This window comes from Vicia villosa, linkage group LG1 (assembly GCF_029867415.1).
Source record: "Vicia villosa cultivar HV-30 ecotype Madison, WI linkage group LG1, Vvil1.0, whole genome shotgun sequence".
NCBI classification, from domain to species: domain Eukaryota; kingdom Viridiplantae; phylum Streptophyta; class Magnoliopsida; order Fabales; family Fabaceae; genus Vicia; species Vicia villosa.
Window position 1 is genome coordinate 80,687,101 of NC_081180.1, and position 20,909 is coordinate 80,708,009.

The window sequence follows — 20,909 nt, forward strand, 5'->3', positions numbered from 1 at the left end:
CGGGCGAAGGGCATTTGTAAGGAACCCTCAACATCATCCCAAGGCCTCCTTGATGAAGTAGTAGATGGAGAAGGCCTCTCAGCTGGAACGGATGGAGAAGACCCCTCGATTGAAACGAATGGACAAGGTCTGGCTAGAACGGGTGTAGTTGGTACATCATCTGAAATGACAGCTCCATAAGTCACCTGCGATACTACACGCATCCGTTCACACTGCACAGATGCATGTTGTCTCGTCTTCTCATGTATAATGCGGTGTGGATGGTCAGTCATAATGTCTGCATTGTGATACAAATAAAATCGAGTTAGATACTATGTAGTTATGACAACAAAAGAAAGAAAAAATATTTGTTCTTCCGTAGATGCATCTACGAGAGTACCTTAAGTTTCAAATAACTGAGTTTCTTCCGTAGGCGCATCTACGGAATGACCGAACGTTCCACTCTTCTGTAGATGCATCTACAGAAGGTTCTGAAACCTCCAAAATACAACAATGGCGTCTGGTCACTGTTGCAGAAGGTTAAAAACCCCATTTTGGTGGCTTGATTGTTCGTTATACACAACAAACACTACCTACATTGTCTGTAAACTATATTTCTAAAATTATCCAATCATTTCTTCACCTAAAAATCGAATTCAAATTTTATTACAAAAACTCTAAAATAACTTGAAACGTCGAAAATTTATCCGATTAAATTGAGTTTGGAAGTTGTTGAAATGTGTTGGTAGTTGACGTTGACGTTATCGGCCGAACTCAAGAGGAAGAAAACAAGTTTTGTGAAGTTTGATATTTGAGGTTTGGAGAATTTGAAAATGTGAAAACTAAAGAATAGATGGAGGAAGAGTATGACGCGAATATAACATCAAATGCTTCCGTAGATGAGTCTACGGAAGTTTCCGTATATACACAATACACCTACAGAATAAAACAACATTAAACAGAAAAATAGTATTTCTGAAAGTACTTTACGAAAGGAGAATAACATTTTAGATAACTTGCATGATGAGTGGGAGAACCCAGGAGTGGACTAAGATATTTCCTAAACAAATTGTGAAAAAACACAGTTGTGTCTATTTCAAGACTATTTTTATATGTAAAAATTATAGTACTAGTATATTGGAAGTTGTAGTTTCGATGAGATTAAGGTTCCATTCCCAATATCAAATCTATTAGATACTAGCACTTACCTTACCATACCCTTACTTGAGTCGATCGATAGCACGGGTCACAGAAAAACGAAAAACAAAGTAAAAAAGCTACTAATCAAAAAGCTATTATTTCCTGCTATGAATGAAACCAATTACTAACTACTAATCAATTAATCATTCTCTTCCATTATTTATCACACTAGCAAAAAATCTTTCACTATTATTGTTGGCTCAGTTACTGGAAGAAAGAAATGGCTACGTTTTCAATCGGAACACACTTGTCCATGTTCCAACATTCGAGGAATTCAAGGCTTTCTTCAATTCAATCTTCGCCCACACAATCCAAACCCTTCTTCACCACTTCTTCTTCTTGTAGAACCAGATTCGGACTTCCCAATCCCAAGTTACTCCGTAATAATGTATTGGCACGCGCTGAAGATAAAGCCCGAGATTCTAACTCTTCATTTCAGCCTCCACAAAGCTCCCAGCAACAGTACCAGGTTCTTCTGTGATTACCCTTTTAACCCTTTTGCTTGTTCGTTTACTAGTTTTCATGTTTCATGCTGTTTTACATAATTGCATGATAAGGTTAAGGTGAAGGGCACCTCAGTAATTCAGTAAAGATTCAATTTTTGCGCTTAATTAGTTGAATTCAAACGTTTTCATTTGAAATTTACATGTGGGTACCTTACTAATCCAGCAAAGATTCAAAATCTGTGCTTAATTAATTGGGTGTGTTATAATGAACTCACTTTTTTTTTTCTTTCAAAAAAGTAATAATCATGGGATCAGGTAGTAGTAGGAGTACAAGTTCAAAGGATTAATTTTGGTAATTAATAACTGTTATTACAAAGCTACGGAATATGATTCTTATATACTAATTTTGGTAATAGGATTTGACATCAGAATCTGGAACTTGTGATCCCTTATGCTCAGTTGATGAAACAAGTTCGCAAGATTTCGAAGACAATTATCAGCCCAAGACTGATTTGCTCAAAGCAGTTGCGATATTTGCGGCGGCTGCAACTGGGACAGTAGCAATTAACCATTCTTGGGTGGCTGCTAATCAGGTTCGTTATTGTCATTTTACCTGATTTTGCTTCTGCTAAATTTCACAATGAAGTACACGCATTTACGAAAAAAACTCTAAATATGATATATTCTGATAGTTGGTAGTTCTTGGGATTTCTCGCTGCAGGATCTTGCTATGGCATTGCTATTTGTAATAGGATATGCAGGCATTATATTTGAAGAGTCTCTAGCTTTCAACAAAAGTGGAGTAGGGCTATTGATGGCTGTAAGCTTATGGGTGATACGTAGCATTGGGGTAAATATCTGTCTTATATGTATCTTCACTTTTGAGGATATCAGTGAATGCTTGATTGGTTAAGAACTTTATGGCAGCATAATTATTGATTGATTTGAACTTTATGGTAGCGTAACTATGACTGGTTTGAACTTTATGGTAGTTTTTCGTAAATGGCTTAGAACTTAGAACAGTAAAGAGCTATATGGTTGGTATATATTAATATTAATAGTATAATAAAACAGGATAAAAGGTAGAAAAATGGATATTATAGATTTCTTGAGTAGATTGCATGTTTACAAAGTTCAGTTTTTCTCCCTACTCCCTAGATAGATCGTTTGATTGGATTTTCCACTGCCATTTTTATTTTTTATGGATTGTTTGTACTGTAGGCTCCATCAACTGAAATAGCTGTTTCGGAGCTATCACACGCGTCTGCTGAAGTCAGCGAAATAGTGTTCTTCTTGCTTGGTGCAATGACCATTGTTGAGATAGTTGATGCTCATCAAGGATTTAAGATAGTTACCGACAATATAAAAACTCGAAACCCGCGCCTTCTCCTTTGGGTGGTAAGTGCTTTCACCACTTTGACTACACATGTTTTTACCATACTTAGAATGCTTCTTAGCGAACTCTTTGCAAAATTTGAATTTCTTGAATACTTGACTACATTAAGTCATCACACATTAAGTATTGTCAAGTTTTATAAAAGTATAAAAGAGATCATAAGAAGATGAGTCGACAAAACCAAGCGTCAAGTTTTTCAATGTCTTGTGCAGTAATGGAATTTGACAAACTAAAGTTGAATATGCAGATTGGATTTATTACATTTTTTCTCAGTTCAGTTCTGGACAACCTTACATCCACCATAGTCATGGTTTCTCTGTTGCGGAAATTAGTACCTCCATCAGAGTATCGAAAGTATGTGCGTCGTTATGTTATTTACTTTCGGTGTAATGTTCTTCCCACTCGTTACTGTATTCAATATGTGACCATATTTTCTAAAATAGCATAATAATTGAATGGGTCCACCATAGCATTCATGCTTCACCTATGGTTTCATTCATTGGTTCACCATAGCTTGATGAGACTGCTCCTTAGCTGGAATACTTTATTTTTGCTAGTGCTTATAATTCGTAGATGATATGACATGTTTGCTTTTTCATTTAAGTTGAAATCAGCATTGAAATCCTCAAGAAGTTGCTTTGGATTCTGTTGACAGGATTCTTGGAGCTGTTGTTGTAATAGCCGCAAATGCGGGCGGTGCATGGACTCCTATCGGCGATGTTACCACTACTATGCTGTGGATACATGGTCAGATAACTACAGTGGAAACAATGAAGGTTATCTCTTGAAAAATTGTTACAATGTGATTCGTCTATTTGGACTGAAATATTTTTGTCTACAACTACACCTTAATTTTTTGTCGTATAAATGTATAATGAATTCATCACTAGAGGCACCCTAAAATATTCTTTGATATAGTGATGAATAATACATAATTTAAAGCCCTAAATTAAGATTTCCTTAACTGCATTTTCTTTAATTTCAGGGTTTGTTTTTGCCTTCAGCCATTTCTCTAGCTGTTCCACTGGCCCTAATGTCATTCACAAGGTACTATTGTACTTCAAAAGTCAACCAAGAAAGCCGATTCAAATAGTCAAATTTAGCTTAACATATTGTAACTTAATAACATACTTGATCATGCTGCATTTTCTTCTGTTCAGTGAAGCTAACGAGAAGGGGCCGGAATCTCCCAATGTCCTGTCATCTGAACAGATGGCTCCTCGAGGAAAGCTTGTTTTCTCGGTGGGTTTAGGCGCTTTGATTTTTGTTCCCGTGTTCAAGGCCGTCACAGGTTTGCCTCCGTACATGGGGATACTGCTTGGACTCGGCGTGCTTTGGATCCTTACCGACGCTATTCACTATGGTGAATCTGAAAAGAGACAAAAGCTTAAAGTCCCACAGGCTCTATCAAGGATAGACACTCAAGGAGCGCTATTCTTCCTCGGAATTCTATTATCTGTTAGCAGGTAGGTAATAAGGAGATAAATTTTTTGGCTACTTGTTTTAATCGGTTATATTTGCAATCAAAAGGTGATGTTATTTTGCAGTCTGGAGGCAGCAGGAGTTCTCCGGGAAATAGCGAATTACCTTGACGCTCATGTCCAAAATAGTGAACTAATTGCAAGTGCTATTGGAGTCATATCTGCAATCATAGACAATGTTCCACTGGTTGCTGCAACAATGGGAATGTACGACGTCACTTCTTTCCCTCAAGATTCTGAGTTCTGGCAATTGGTTGCATTTTGTGCTGGTACCGGTGGTTCCATGTTAGTTATTGGCTCAGCTGCTGGAGTTGCATTCATGGGGATGGAAAAAGTGGATTTCTTTTGGTACTTTAAAAAGGTACTTCCTACTTTTCCCTTGATATTATTGATCTGATAGAATAAAATGTTTCTTTATATTTCGTAATTGTCATCGTTTATTCTCTTTTGCAGGTTAGTGGATTTGCTTTTGCAGGCTATGCTGCCGGTATTGCTACGTATCTAGCCCTTCATAACCTCAACATCTCCATACCAACAACTCTAGCTGAGGTTCCTTTTCTCTCTGGTTCTTAAGTTGAGAATTCAGACTTCATATCAACTGCCATGACATCAAAAGCATGGTTGCCATAAGTTATGATTTTTGTCATGACAAGAGGTTTTATATATAGATATACACGTATATATAGGGGGTGTATCGGGTAAAAGCTTGAGGTGAGATAAGCTCATATTGGCCATTGATGTAGTGTTTGATTGAGGAGTTAAGATTAATTCCTCTCATGCTCTCGTTAGATTCGCCCCCGTATGTTGTTTTTACAATGAACCTCTGTCATGTTAGAATGCTCTGAAGTATTTGTATCATGAGGATTCAACATTTGAAACACAACCCAGCAAGTGATATTTACATATGTAGAACATTTAAATGTGATGCATGGGATATAGTCCATGTATGTTGAAATGCTCCAACAGATATTCATTGTTTCAAATAAAATCACAAGATCTATAATGACTTGAAAAACTTGATCTAAGTTTTGCAATACTCATTTAACAAGTCTCACAATAGAAAATATACTTTCTTACACTATCATCTTCTCCTATAAATGTGAAACCTGCATTCTCTTCTGAGGTTGTGAAGGAAGTTTACACAGCAGAACCAGTTATCAGAGGCAATAGCAGAGAGCTTTTTCAAAAGCTTCCAAGTTTTCTTCTTATTTCACTCTTGATGGGAAGCTATACATACCCAAGAAAAACCATAGTAACCCATATATGTCATCAGAGCAAGTGCACAAGCTTTCACTTTTCCCTGACCTGTACATCCAACAAAGACGCCGGAATTGTAGCCACAATGGATTCTAACTCTATCTACTTCTTGCTATGACAACCTACATTCCATCAAGAACACTAGGTAGGAATTTTCTAAATAGTCTTGACAAGACTTGATCTGCACGAGGGTTCCTCAAGCCTCCACATTTTCATGATATGGTTTTCATTGAGTTTGGCAATGTTAGGATTCCAACACCATCTCTTCGTTCTGTAAGTTCCACACGCCTCTTCTTCTCCCCACTTTTTCCTTCTTCAAGATTTTTCTTTGCCGGTAACATTTCCAACAAACTGCGTTTACCCCTTAGGGACACTTGTTTTTTGCTAGGCTTTACCTTCTCTTTTCTTTATGCCTCGCATATTTACGACTCTTTTCACTATTGCTTTTCCCAATCTCTCCTTTTTTCCAACAACAAATTCTTAAGTTAGTTCAACATACCCAAGTGATTTAGCTACTTTGTCAATGTAATGTCTCGTTTTCTCTGAGCAGCAGCTTATTTCTTTTGTTACATCTGCCGCAATCTCGATATCTTTCTTCTTTAGATCACTTCATTCACAGATATAGAGTAGTAGCTACAAGTCTTGTATTAACTACCAGGGTTGTTAAAATCTCGATTTAAAACCTAAACTCTATAGATTTTACGTTTCTAGGTCAGCATTTCGTGTTAAATCGCAGGTAAAAATCTTTTTATGTAAAATTGTATTCTGAAACGATTTTACGTAATTTAAATCTTTCTAAAATCGGTGAAATCGTATAAAATCATGTAAAATCGTTAAATTTTACTCTTTGACCTGATTTTACTTTTTTTTGTCAAAGTTAAAAATTACAGGTTATATTTCGGCCCATAAATTTTCTCTATGGATTTTTAATTTTATTCACATTCATATCTTGGTTATAATACTAAAAAAATTAACATTTGGAGATGGATTTAATCAAGTCGAATATGAATGTTCTAATTAATGAAGATGATGTTGTAGAAGGATTGGAATTTTGATTAAGTTGAAGATGAAAAGATTTATTTTTTTGAACTTGAAAAATTTATGAAACTATTTTTTTTATAATCTTTTGGATATTATATTTTATGATTTAGTGGACAATTTATGTAGTTTGATACATGTTTGTGAATATTATACTTTATTATGATGATATAGTATATTTTTGTTATATAATTAAGTTAAAATTTTAAATAATTAATGCATTTAGAATATTATATTAGTATATAGACGTCGTATATATAAATTTAATATAATTTTAATATGAGGTAAACTCTACGATTTTACCTAGGTAAAACGAGTTAAGGTAAAAACTCGATTCTGACAACCTTGATAGAGAGTCCTCATTTCTCTCTAGTTCATCATCTTCGGCTACAAGTCTTATATTAGCTACCAATATTCTAGAGAGCCCTCATTTCTCTCTAGTTCATCATCTTCGGCTACAAGTCTTGTATTAGCTACCAATATTCTAGAGAGTCCTCCTTTCTCTCTAGTTCATCATATTCTCTTTTCGCTTTATAATGCTTTTTGTCCACCTGTCCACCATGCATAGTCGCCTTTTTTTCCATGCATACTTTATTCATAATACATCCTTTTATGTGTCATATGCATTTTTCTCTGTTTTATTATCTTCACGGGTAACTAGGTCTTGTGCGTTGTGTCTGACTTTTATTTGTGGGACTTTTTCCCCGAGGTAAGTAGCTACTAGTCTTATATTAGCTGTACAAATATACTCCGGCACATTATATTAAAAAAGACCAACAGATAGAGAATTCAAGTCAAGGGCAAAAAGCCCTCTTTTCCCGAAAAAGTTTAAAAAGTGAGTGATTCATTGAAACTTTGCAACATATTGTTTTTCTCTATTTTCAAATGAAAATGAAAAAGCAGGAATCTCACTAAATTAAATTATTCTTTTCCTCATCTCCCATAGACTCACTTGTTCGCGATGATACATCAAAACTGGGCACACCTGCCAGATATACCCAATCGAAAGAAAAAATAAAACACAAACATTAATCTTACAACTTGAGGAAAACAAATTCTTCAACGGCAGGAATATCTCCAATCCTTTTCAAACTTTCTTTGCGGGGTTGTTCATCAACTCCAATTGCCATCACAGCTTGCTTTCTTGGAGCAATCCTTCCAACACTCATGAAGCTGACATTCACATTCTCTTCTCCCAAGATGCTTCCCACCTTTCCAATCATACCTGGTTGATCTACCTGACTGCAGAGAATGATGCTACCTTCCAAACTTACATCAACTTCAAAAGATCCGACCTTTGTAAGATGAGGGACACCATCTTTCACGCGACCCTCAACTGTAACCTCCCCTGAATCTGATATAGCGCTGGCAAATCGAGACTCCACATTGGCAATCTGGACCTGGATGAATTCAAGTGGATTCTCAGGTGAACCATCAAGAATAACTCTCTCCTCGGTTATTCTTATCCCTCTTTGTTTAGCAGTGAAGTCGGCGTTAACTAAGTTCACAAAAACACTGGATATGGGCTCAATTAGACCCTTTGTTATCATAGCACGAAGAAGACGGGTGTCAAGATCATCTGGGGCCCTAGCGGAAGCATAAGTCACTTTCACTGATTTTACACCACTTCCTCCTGCTACCAGTTGGACAGCCAGCCTCCCCAGTTTCTCAGCAAGAATAACAAATGGTTTTAGCTCAGTTAACACCTGCGGTAACAGTCAAAAAGGAATTAAAAAGGTGTTAAACTTGGGCCATTCCAGTGGCCAATTTTATCATCAACTCCAGTTTATTTTTTATTATGATAAGTTTGAGATAAAGCCAGAGTTTCAAATTTGAAGAGATAAAGTCTAGTAATAAAACTCATAGTAAGATCGCTATTTTAGAATTCTCAAACCAAACTTTTACACTTATGATCGAAAAAACTTGAGCTAATTGCAGTTAAAATTTAAAAATTAAAGACTTCGGTTCCGAATATCATTTCAACATTTGAATATGGTTACACAACAATTTAATGAATACACAATGATTTTCGGAAGCCAGATTGCTGCGTAGCATAAAGTTAGATTATTGACATGAAAAACTATATAGATATGGAAGAGAAACAATAGCAATATCATGAAGCAAGTTATATATCATAAAATAAAAGCATAAAGAAGATTTTTCCTAGTACCTCTGAGGGAACCATTGGTGCATTGACTGCAGTAGCAGCAAGCTCTCCTTTCAACGCCCCAACGACAGCTTCTGCTATTTCAATAGCCACACCTTCCTGATCATCATTTTCAAATGCTATTAGACTCTAGAGTGATAAAAAGGGGACAAAGATCAAGCTCATTGTCATAAGCATTTGCTTTAAGTAACTTACCTGAGCTTCCGTAGTACTGGCGCCAAGATGAGGTGTCGCAGTAACTAGCTCATGTAAAACCAACTTGCTGTCTTTGGCAGGTGGTTCCACCGTGAAAACATCTAGAGCCGCCTGAAACAAAGAGAAAGAAACTGTCATTATTCCGACCCAACTAACTATCAATTATTATCCTCTACAGTAGTAAACTATTAGTTGTTTAAAGCTTCAAACCTGAGCTACGATTCCAGAATCCAATGCTCTAACAAGCGCATCCTCATCAATAACTCCACCACGAGCAACATTGACAATCCGAACTCCTTTCTTCATCTTAGCAAAAGTCTCATCATTAAGCATCTTTGAGGTAGCAGGTGTAAGCGGCATATGCAAAGAGATGAAATCAGCAGTAGCAATAGCATCATCAAAGCTCACAAGCTCCACACCAATAGCACGTGCACGATCAGCAGGAGCATAAGGATCATGAGCAATAACATTCATTCCAAGCCCCTTAGCACGCCTAGCAACTTCAGTACCAACCTTTCCAAATCCCAGTACAGCAAGTGTCTTCCCAACAAGAGAAACTCCAACATACTTATTTCTCAACCATTTCCCTACATAAATAAACCACAAACCAACACAAATTCAATCAACCAGATAAACTAATCACCAAATACACAACATAAACACCACTCATAAAATACATATACAAATCAAATAAAAAAAAGAAAAAAGAAAAAGCAAAGTATTATCTCATATAAAAAAATAGATCTCAACATGAATACATAAAGAATAGAAATTCCCTCTTAACAGAAAATGTTACGCTTACGTTACCAAGTCAAAGAATAAAGTGATGTGAAATGAAATGAAAGAAAACAAAAAGTACTAACTAAAAGCAATAGGATCTAAACGAAATATAACAACCAAGGTGTTCGATAAAATGCTTCAACTAAAAAAACATACCAGCTTTAATAGAAGCATCAGCCTGAGCAACATTTCTAGCCATGGAAGCCAAGAGAGCGATCCCGTGTTCCGCGGCCGCAACAGTATTAGCAGTGGGAGCATTAACAACCAAGCAACCATGTTCAGTGGCAGCAGCCAGATCCACATTATCGATTCCGACACCAGCTCTTCCCACTACCTTCAGCCTACCACCGGAGGATTCAAACACTTCACGGGAGACCTTAGTTCCACTCCGGACGATGAGAGCGTCACAGAGCGAGATCTTAGTGCAAAGCTCCTCGGGGCTGAGATTGTAGGAGCAGTCCACGTTGGCGAAGTCTTTGAGAAGACTGAGACCGGCTTCGCCAAGCTTCTCGGCGACGAGGACGGTGGGTTTGGCGTCGGCGGAGACGAAGACGATTACAGAGCGACGGGGGTGGGTGCGGAGGGGGAGGGAGACGGAGGAGAGAGGAAGTTTGGAGGAGAGAGATAGGGAGGTTGGTGTGGGGATTCGGAGGGTTTGGGAAGTTAAATTAGCGGTGGCCATGTTTGATGTACGAAGGAGTGAGTGAGTGAGTGCGGCGTGGGAAGTTGTTGAAATCAAACACGACTCCTGAAATGAAGGCTCGGTCACTACTTATAAATGAATCGGTGATGGTTGAATACAGACACGGGACAGGGTTTATGACCGGGGTTTAATATTTTTTATTATTTTTAATTTTAAATTTAATCTTAATTTTATAAGTTGCAAGATATATTGAAATTTCAAATGTATTTGATTTAATACTTTTTTTATAAGCAGCGAGAGAAAAAAAAATTTAAATAACAAGGTTTAAAAAAAAAATTACCAAAAAAACATGTTTTTCAAAAAATTTACCAAAGTGTCTAGGTTTTGAAGACTCCCTGGAGTATGCGCAAAATGAATTGGCGCATTAGTACAAAAATTAGGAGTATGCGCCATATGGTTTGGCGCAAATGTGGATTTTTTTTTTTTTTACTTTTCACAAACACATATACGCCAAATGAATTGGCTAATTCAAAAAATTTTATACTAATGCGCCAAATGGTTTGGCGCATACTCTAGGGGGTCCTGCAAAACCTAGACATTTTTGTAAATCTTCTGAAAACCTTGTTTTTTATGTAATTTTTTTTATAAACATTGTTATTTAAATTTTTTCATCGCAGCGAGATACATTGAAGAAAAGAATTTTATTTTATTTTTTAAATTGCACCATTTCAAATGTATTTGATTTAAGTCAAAGCTAAATACTTGTTTTTAATAATCAGCGAGATATATTGAAAAAAAGATTTTTATTTTTCTTTTTAAATTCTACCATTTCAAAGGTATTTGATTTAAGTCAAGGCTAAGTATATATTTTTAATAAATATAAAACATAATTTTTTTCTTATAAATAATTCCAAATAAAGTAGTATAGAAAATTTCTAAAAGAATTTGTTTAATATTTTTTATTTATATTTAATTTTAAATTTAATCTTAATTTTATAAGTAGCAAGATATATTGAAATTTCAAATGTATTTGATTTAATATTTTTTTTATAAGCAGCAAGATACATTGAACAACAGATTTATGGGAAATAATGTAAAGAAATATAAATAGTAGTAAATAAATCGATAAATAGGGAAACATAGAAAATAAAGAATTGGAAATAAAACAATATTTTTATAGTGAGCATTACTTCCAAAGTGAATACAAGATGTCCATCTGTCTTCGGTGGATTTTGTTTTTTATGGTTAGGCAACGTTGTATCTTAAGGATGAACATATTATGTTAGAAACTCAAGTACAACATGAAAACTTATTAGGGCCTATGTTTTTTGTTCTTATGTTACATTTTTTTTTTTATTAATAAGGTTAGAGACAATTGTAAGTTTCTTTTTCATGCTTGGTATTTTGATGAAATGAACATCATAGGAGATTCATATGAGGTAGTTAAAGTTCTTGACATCATTCAGAAGATAGGTCTAGGATTGGGTATTGAATTGAATATCCGTAAGACTGAGATCTTTTGGCTTACGTGTGATGGCAGTAAGCATCACAAAAGGATTGTTCCTTTCAGATATTGGAAGGTCGGCGTTGGGGAAAAAATTGCTCAAATGGGCTATTAGTTAAGATAGAGATTTTATCGAAGGTTTGTTCATGAAGAGAGTTGTTAGAATTGTTGAATTAATGTATCCATATTGAAGGGGTTCATAAAGTAAGCTTCTTCTACCTCATTCGTGCATGAGTATTGCTAAACTTATTTTTGATCTGAGGATTGTCAACTAATTCATATGGAGGAGGAAACTATTTAGTTTGATAAAGAGTTGTGAGAGGTGGTTGAAAATATTATGATTGGTAGAATTGAGAATTTTCATTGAGTGGTGGTTTCTTTTACTTGTTAGGATTGTGAGTTAGGTTTGTACTCAACAGTAGAGTGTGTCTTATATGATTTTATAGCTCCCACGACCCAATCTTTATTGTTACAATATCATATATTCAAAGACAACAAAACATATGGTATGAAGTATGAACTCTAATTTTAACAAAATTTTAGATGGTCTTAGTGACACAATTCCAACTTTTAATCTTAACAGATATACTAGTAAGGATGTAGTTCGCATAAAACCTAACATGTTTTATCAAATGTTTTGTTTAACATAAATGTTTAAAACAAGAAACTTAACTTTGAGATAACCGCAAAATAGACTTTTAAACATTTGAAAGAAAAAAAAGTGTATGCTTAAAATTTTCTTCTAAATATTCTTATTAATGAATTATTTAGTCTTTAAAATATAAGTTTATATAGAATTATTCTTACAAAATTTGCAATGGAGTATGTAGAACTATGTTTAATTATTATTATTATTATTGGTAAGAGAGATGCGCAGCCTCAAGCAAGCTTGAGTACTGGGGGTTGGTAGGATATCCATGTTGTGTTGTTGGATATGATTTTGCCGAAAACAAGTGGCCAAAAAAGTGAAGAGAATGTCTTCACTCTTCTTCAACAAAAATAGGAGTAAGGATCCACTCCATTTCTTATCCTCCATTTCTTTTCCATTACTATAGTTTTATGTGCATAAAGTTAAATAAATAATAAATATGTGTCACATATCTTAGAAATACGTGTAATATACACAAAAAAACTATGGTAATGGAAAAGAAATGGAGGGTAAGAAATGAAGTGGATCCTTCCTCAGTATAAAAATAGTCCTAAATTCTAATCAATAATGACTTTCACCAAACACATCAAATAAAGGATCCATGGTTGGTAGGTAAAGGAGTCAATTAATTCAGTGTGGTTTTTTTGGTTGTATAAGTATTAAGTAGCATTCTTTGTGCTAGTTTTAGATTTTTTATTTTAATATAATTCCATTGCTTTTTATTTATATAAAATATTTAGTGTTGTTTGCTATGTGCCTCCCTCACGGCTTGGTTTGTTTTGTGGAATTAACATGTGCGGTGCTCTCACGCATGAAAAATACTACGCCAAATACTTTATATTTTACCCATTATTTTATTTTATTTTTTATGAAAATTTCACCCATTATTTAAAAATCACCGAACCCATATAATATTCGAGTTAAAATGTAATTGGTTGAACCGAATAATTAATAGTAGTAAACAAGTATGCATGGATATATTTTATTTAAAACAACAAATAGATAAGGAGTAACAGTAAAAAAAGTATGAAAAAAAAACTATTTTACCAATTGCTAAAAATAAGCCTGATAAAAATATAAGTGTGCTTGCTAAGAAAAAGCAAGGTAATCGAATAAAATACAAAAGATTTTTTTTTAAATAAAATGAAAAAAATATGTTTATATCAATTTTGATATGTTTGATTTTTTTTTTTAGTTAAAATATTTTGCTCTTTTTTTTTGGAAATCTTGGAATCCGGCCTTGCGACCGACTAATCCAAGAGGGACCAATCCCACCGTCCACTAGCGGGGACCCCGTTTAAAGCCAGAACAAAGTTATATGTATCTATGCACTATGTGATGTATATATCGATTTTTATCAATTCATTCGTGATGGGCGAATTTTAAAATACATAGACAGAGGCCAAAAAGAGTTACCAGAAGAAAGAATAAGATAGTCGAGAAATTGGTGGAGGCCGGAGGGTGAGTTTGGTTGATCTCGAGATTGAACAAGGATGTGGCAGGTACGAGCACGATATCGATGAATCATCACTAGTCACAAATAACAGTAACAATACGTATACGAAGAGTTAATTAGTTAATATCATCAATGAAGCAAATGCAATGGAGAGTAATGAATAGTCATCGACGGGGAGCTATAAAAGGGGAAGAATGCATGGAATAATGGGCGAACAAGTTTACTCACATATACTAGAACTAAGGCGTGACTGATTATACGATCAACTAAGTTATATATGTGTGTACTTTTATCAATATATTAAGGGGAAAGTGTAATAACCCTCATTCTTAAAACATGATTAAGAAATATTAGTAGAGATTATTGAGGGAATCATGGTGAAACAATTAGAGTTTTATGACCATAATTAGAGCAATGACATTAGTTGTAAATTGAACCTAATGGCAAGGACTTTTTGGTTGTTTCCATAGAGGAGTGTATAAGCCCGCTTCCTAAGATCTCTCACCATTTTCTACTCATTTCATCCTCTTTAAATTCAGAAAAGAGAGAGTTGGGAGGGAGGGAGAGGAGAGAGAGAGAGAGAGAGAGAGAGAGAGAGAGAGAGAGAGAGAGAGAGAGAGAGAGAGAGAGAGAGAGAGAGAGAGAGAGAGAGAGAGAATTTGAACAAGGTTGAGGAAGAAGAGAAAGCTAAATCATTAAGGGGAATTTTGACTTGCATGTTGGAATTATTGGACTCTTGAACGAGAATCAAGGTGGAATTAAATGGATCATTAAGTGATCATCATCATTATCATCTCATCTTCTTCAATTCATAACTTTTCTCCATCAAGGTGGGATTCTTTTAGAATTTTTATTAGGGTAGAAACAAATAGGTTTCTTGCATGTGAGGTTTGGGTTTTATCCATGAAATGATGCTTATTTTGCTTGATTTTATATTGAATGCATATGAATATGATCAATTGTATGTTATGTTTTCTTGTGTTTATCCATTTATTTTGATTGTGTGTTGCTGGAAAATTGGGTTGTTTTTTGAGAAAATACAAATGGCAAATGTATGAATCCTGAGTTTACCCATGGACTGTAACCCTAGCCATGAATAAGCTGTGGAAAAATCATGTTTTACTGAAGAGGCACTTTTTTGGGTTTCGTCACGGGCTATAGTAGTAGCTACGGCCACACTGTAGCCAGAGTCTAGAATTTTGTATGAGGCGTTCCTGGGTTGTGGCTACGCTCAGACCAATTCTGGAATCAACATAAATTAGAGAAAGTATACACTCGATTTGCTGTCTACAACAAGATTACTTGCCTGCAAGCCAGCCAAGACCCCTATGGCTCGTGACACCATACTGTCTTCAAGCAATGGAAACTCATTGCCAGACCCAACCAAATACAGACGCCTTGTTGGTCAGCTCATTTATCTGCTTAACACTCATCCTGACAATGCCTGTGTAGTTTAACAGCTTAGCCAGCACATGAGTTCCCCTAGGGATACTCATTACAATGCAACAATTTGTGTTCTACGCTACTTGAAATCTGCACTAGGACAAGGCTGACACTTCCCCAACAAACAACCTATACAAATCAAGGCCTTCTCTCTCTGATTATGACTGGGTCACATGTCCAAACACTCATCGGTCCATCACAGGTTTTTTCATATACTTAGGAGAATCTCTCTTATCTTGGAAATCGAAGAAATAGCCCACCGTGTCTCGCAGCTCCACAGAAGAAGAATACAGATCTATGGGTACAACTGTATGCGAAATACAATGGATAACAAACCTTCTAGCTAACCTGAAAATCCCTTTTCAAACTCCTACCAACTTATATTGTGACAACACATCAGCCAGGCACATTGCAAACAACTCATCATCCGACGAACGAACAAAACATATTGATCTCGACTGCCACCTTGTCCGTGAAAAGCTTCAACAACAATTATTTCACCTACTTCTCTCGCCTCTTTACAAGAAGTAGATGATGTTTTTACTAAGCCATTAGACATAACACCTTTTTTAGATAATATTGCTAAGCTTGGTTTTCACTCTATTTACCCCAACTTACGGGGGGCTATTAGAATATAACATTTGTATTCTTTGGGCCTCATTAAGCCTCTTTTACTCTAATGGGCCTTAGGCATGTTGAAGTCCATTATATATATGGTTGTAATATCTAGGTCAACTTACCTTTTGAATTCAATAATACATTCATTCATTTTTGCCGCCAATATCATCTTCTTTATCTTTTCCTAGAACACTTTATGTGTAATAAGCAGCATCAAGATTGTAACGCCCCGAATTTAATTAATTGGTTAATTAAATTATTAAAGGATTTAAGTATTGGATTTAATCGAATTTGGATGGTCGGTATTATTTTGAGAGGCGTATTTGGATTTATTAAGTTAAAGTCGGATTTTAGTCGGATAGTCGGAAGAATAATATTAAGAATAATATTATTTATTTATTGAGATGTTTATTGAAATTTTCGCGTTTTGGGACGTTTTAGTCGGTATTAGTTCGGGATAGTGGACCGATATTTAATCGAAGATTTTAATATTTTTAGTATTAAAAATATTAATGAGTTAGTATTTAGCGTTTTAGGAATTTTTCGAGTAATTAAGATTAGACCGGAAATATGAGGCATTGAGTAATAAGTCGGTATATTAAAATAATCGAATTTTATTTTAATGGAATTTAAATGAAAGTATTATTTTTATATTAAGTGTAGAAATTAATTTGGACTTATATTATGGTATCTTTAAGTATTAAGGGGTGTATTTTATCAGGCCCATTATGAAATAGAGACTAATTGGTGGTGGTCTCATTTTGTCTTTTGGAAATAGTAGAAGCATAGAAGCAAAAAGGGGAACCGAGGAAAAGGAGAAAAAGAAAAGAGAAAGGGGGCTAGGGTTGTGAAGAGGAGAAGAAGGAGACCAAAAGTGTTGCTCTCAAGTGCCATTTTTCCCCAATCTTCCATTGATTCTCTTTAGAGCTGCACTCAATCCAAGGTAAGGGGATTCTTACTATCTAAATGGGAATATGATGGATTGAATGTGGGTTTAGGGTATAAATTGGTCATTGTGTTGTGTTAAATTTGTTTCTATCACTGTTGCTGTTCATAAAAAAAATTGAATTTAGGATTAATATGAAAAGGCCATGCGTATTTGGAATATTGTTGAAACGAATTAATAATGAAATGTTTAGCACCGGTTAGCCCTGTGCCGGTCGGCACTTCTACATGTGACAGTCGGTCGGCACTTCGACCTGTGACGGGCGGCAACTCCTTTGTGTGTGTTTGCTTACCACCCCTTAATGAGTATATATATTATACATATGAAACATCACTTTAATTAATTTATTTTGTTTACCAGCTAATTCCAATTACGTTGTTGTATGATGTCCCTTTTGTTATCATTTATATCTATCTTAATGCTATTCCATTGTGTTGCTTTACCATGTGATGTTCCTGTACATTCTGCAAATTTGTTTTCTTCTATCTTTACTTTATCATATGGTACTTAATATATATAATGGTTATATAAAATAGAAGTACATAATGGTTATATAATAGAATTATATAATGGCATAGTGTAATGAAGTATAATTGTGAAATAATAGAAATTATAGAACAAATGTATTTTAAACAGTTCCGTTTGACCGAAATAGCTGTATTAAACCGTATAATTAGTTGTCTGGAATTTGATGAAAATTTACGTGGTAGTTAAGTTTAATTAGTAGATTAACGTGGTGGTGTTATTTTGTTGAAATTGTGATATTTTACGGATCGACCGAAATTGTGTTTGATTTAAATATTCTTTATAAATAAATGTTGGTTTTGTGATGGGAATTGACACACATTTTAGGAATATAATATAATGAAAATTGGAATTAATATAATATAATCATTAATCGGTTGATTAAATTAAATAGTAGAATTAATTTCAATAATTCTAATTAATTGAAATATATTTAGACTTGGAGAAATTATTTGGTTTAACGGTAAATTACAGTATCTTGAGAATTTGACCGTAATCGTGATTTGGTTGAATATTTATGTTGAGAATAATATATTGCTATGCCAATGATGTTGTCTTGATAAATAATAGTATGTCTAATTGAATTAGTTTATAATTGGAAGTTGATTCGGTTTACTTGATAAATTAGCATGTTGAGATTATCTTACGAATTGATCAAAAATTATGGTTTTGATTTGGATGACTTTGTTAATATCTGAAATTGAGTAATTGTGCCGATGTGCCGAAACGTGATGATAATTGTAATAATCTTGATGATATGCGAATTGTATATTTGTGACGATTTTGTTAATACACGAAGTTGTATGTTTGTTGTCATATGCCGAAGCATGAGGATATATATGTAATAACTTGTTTATATGAGAAGTTGTATAATTGCGATGATGTGTCGAAACATGACGATGTTTTGTGATGATTTGTAATACGTGATGTTGTATATATTTGTGATGATGATTTTGTGACTAAGTGAAGATGAAATATTATGGTGACGTGAATTACCTCGTATAGATGGTAATTGATTGTGATATAGGCTTATGCCTTGTGACGATATGTGATTGTGATGAGTATGCTGTATTGTCTTGTTTGTCGAGTCACATTTCATATGCATACTCTGTGACGGTCTGGATTGGCAAACTAGTGATGAAGGCTTATGCCTTGTGCCTCTGAATTGGGCAATTGGTGACGGGAGCTGAAGTTCCGATTGGTACCACATGCATATGCACAGTTGAGTCGCATTTGAGTCGTTGTCTGTTGTTGTTGGTTGGAGTTGTTGATTATGCATTTCGATGCTTATATGACGATATAGACGCTTATATGTTGGCTTGTTGAAAATGCTTATATATTGATAATGACGCTTATATGTCGACTTGTTGAAGATGCTTATATGTTGACTTGTTGAAGATGCTTTTGTATTGACTTGTTAAAGATGCTTATATGATGACTTGTTGAATATGTTTATATGTTGATATCATGACTATTCATTGATGACGTTCTTTGTGCTGTTTATGTTGATGATGTGTGAGGCGGTGATTCATTTATATTCTTTACCTAATATATGATTTATCATGATCCTATTTATATAGTTTGATATCTCACCCTTGCTGCTGATGTTTCCCCTACCATGGGAAATGGGCAGGTACTCAAGTATAGTTGTGGAAGTTTGTTGCTTCATTGAGTCTTGTTGGTGTGTCGCTCTGATACGTAACACTCGGGGGTCGTTTATATTGTTATTTCTATGTTATCGATGTTTTTAGTTGTTGTTATTATAATCGTTGATTCAAAGTTGAATAATATGAGGTACTTATTATACTTCAAAGTTGTCTGAGTTGAGATAAGCTGATAGTTGACTGTTAATTCGAATGTTATGTATCATTGTTGAATTAAATACAAGTTGAAGTTTTAAGTTGATATGTGATACTCCAATGTGTTGTTTGAAATTTTTAAATACTTTAATATTTTCCGCATTATAATTTTCGGGTAGAATTTGGGGTGTTACATAAGTGGTATCAGAGCAGGTTGGTCTGTCCGGCCAAGTTGTTGAGTCAGTTGAGTTGTGTGACAGTTGAATGTTGTTAGTGTTTTATTCCTTAGTATACGACATGTGTGTGAAACACTGTTGGTACTTATTTGTTTTGGTTGTAGGATGTAGTTTAAGCAAAGTGGGGGAGAAGCTGTGCTTCTCGGATATGTTTCAGTCATAAGTTGTTGCCGCAATGTACTGCTTAAGGAGACAGTGCAAGTATTGTTGGAGCTTGTAGACATGGATTTAATGTTTTGGTTGTTTAACAAGCTTGGAGCGTCTGTAGAAGGAGAATGATCAAGAATTTTTTACGTTTACTCTTCGAAGAATGAGGAACAGTGTAGCAGTTGTTGATCTGCAAGTATGGTGCAAACTCATGATGTTTCAGGAGTTAACTGTTAAGTACCAAGAATAAATCCTGGAAGATGGAATTTAGAAAGTTGTTGTGTTCAGCGTTGTGGATGAACTGTGAAGTTGTCAGTGCGATTAGCCTTGTGAAAGGTACCGGTGTTGGAAAAGTGATAGAGTGATGAAGTTGCGGTGGACTTTATGTTGGACTCACATAAGTGATTGTCGGATATCCGACTTGAAGCGTCGGAAAGATAACGAGGTGAATTTTAATACAAGAATGGATGCCTTAACTGTAAGTATATTTATTTGAGACAAGATGGTGTTGGAAAGAGGTGAAGTTAGCGGTTACGCTTGTCTTTGGAAGACGGACTTGTGCGTTGGTATCGTGCAAGACGTCAGCGTCATAGATGAGTGAATTGAAGAAGAGATGAGAAGGTTTGTTGAGGAGAAATTTTAAGATCAAGTGTGTCATTTGAAGAGTTTGAGAGATATCGTAAGGATTATCGCAGCATGACGTTGATGTTTGTATTTCGGATAACGTCGGAGAATTGTATCTTGAGCTTCGAGTGTCGGATTGGCGTACCGTTTGAGCCTACAAAGAGGTGAGACTATACTCTACCTTATAGGAGTGTTATGGATATAGTAGAAGTGAAGCCTGTTGAATATAAACGGTTATTGTTGCAATTGTCCAAAACAAAGTTAAGCCGAGCATGTTGTTGTGTAAGTAGTCCTGTGTAAGCTGTTGACGAAGGAACAACAATTAAGTGAAGTATTATTGTAGACCTTGCTGTAGGATTTTAGTAAGTGATTGAGACTGT

The 20,909-nt window shown here is 35.0% G+C and overlaps 2 protein-coding genes across 2 annotated transcripts; one reads left to right on the top strand and one right to left on the bottom strand.

Moving 5' to 3' along the window:
* The first annotated feature begins 1,138 nt into the window (after window positions 1-1,138).
* LOC131643313 (sodium/proton antiporter 1-like) lies at window positions 1,139-5,373 on the top strand. Its single transcript, XM_058913501.1, has 10 exons — window positions 1,139-1,648; window positions 2,042-2,218; window positions 2,347-2,475; window positions 2,847-3,023; window positions 3,269-3,375; window positions 3,677-3,797; window positions 4,007-4,068; window positions 4,182-4,487; window positions 4,569-4,863; window positions 4,956-5,373. The coding sequence occupies exons 1-10, from the start codon at window positions 1,400-1,402 to the stop codon at window positions 5,073-5,075; spliced, it is 1,743 nt and encodes a 580-aa protein (XP_058769484.1). The 5' UTR covers window positions 1,139-1,399; the 3' UTR covers window positions 5,076-5,373.
* A 2,251-nt stretch (window positions 5,374-7,624) lies between these two features.
* On the bottom strand, window positions 7,625-10,717 carry LOC131643314 (D-3-phosphoglycerate dehydrogenase 1, chloroplastic-like). Its single transcript, XM_058913503.1, has 5 exons — window positions 10,096-10,717; window positions 9,370-9,746; window positions 9,160-9,270; window positions 8,968-9,063; window positions 7,625-8,503 (listed from the first exon to the last, which is right to left on the bottom strand). The coding sequence occupies exons 1-5, from the start codon at window positions 10,619-10,621 to the stop codon at window positions 7,832-7,834; spliced, it is 1,782 nt and encodes a 593-aa protein (XP_058769486.1). The 5' UTR covers window positions 10,622-10,717; the 3' UTR covers window positions 7,625-7,831.
* Between the last annotated feature and the right edge of the window lie 10,192 nt (window positions 10,718-20,909).

Bases quoted from the DNA above. Each gene is read 5' to 3' on its own strand.
- LOC131643313 (XM_058913501.1), top strand. From the start codon at position 1,400: ATGGCTACGTTTTCAATCGGAACACACTTGTCCATGTTCCAACATTCG. The intron at 1,649-2,041 runs GTTCTTCTGTGA...TTTTGGTAATAG, and splicing joins GCTCCCAGCAACAGTACCAG to GATTTGACATCAGAATCTGG. The intron at 3,798-4,006 runs GTTATCTCTTGA...CTTTAATTTCAG, and splicing joins CTACAGTGGAAACAATGAAG to GGTTTGTTTTTGCCTTCAGC.
- LOC131643314 (XM_058913503.1), bottom strand. From the start codon at position 10,621: ATGGCCACCGCTAATTTAACTTCCCAAACCCTCCGAATCCCCACACCA. The intron at 9,747-10,095 runs GTATGTTTTTTT...TTATTTATGTAG, and splicing joins TGATGCTTCTATTAAAGCTG to GGAAATGGTTGAGAAATAAG. The intron at 9,064-9,159 runs GTAAGTTACTTA...AATGATGATCAG, and splicing joins CCAGTACTACGGAAGCTCAG to GAAGGTGTGGCTATTGAAAT.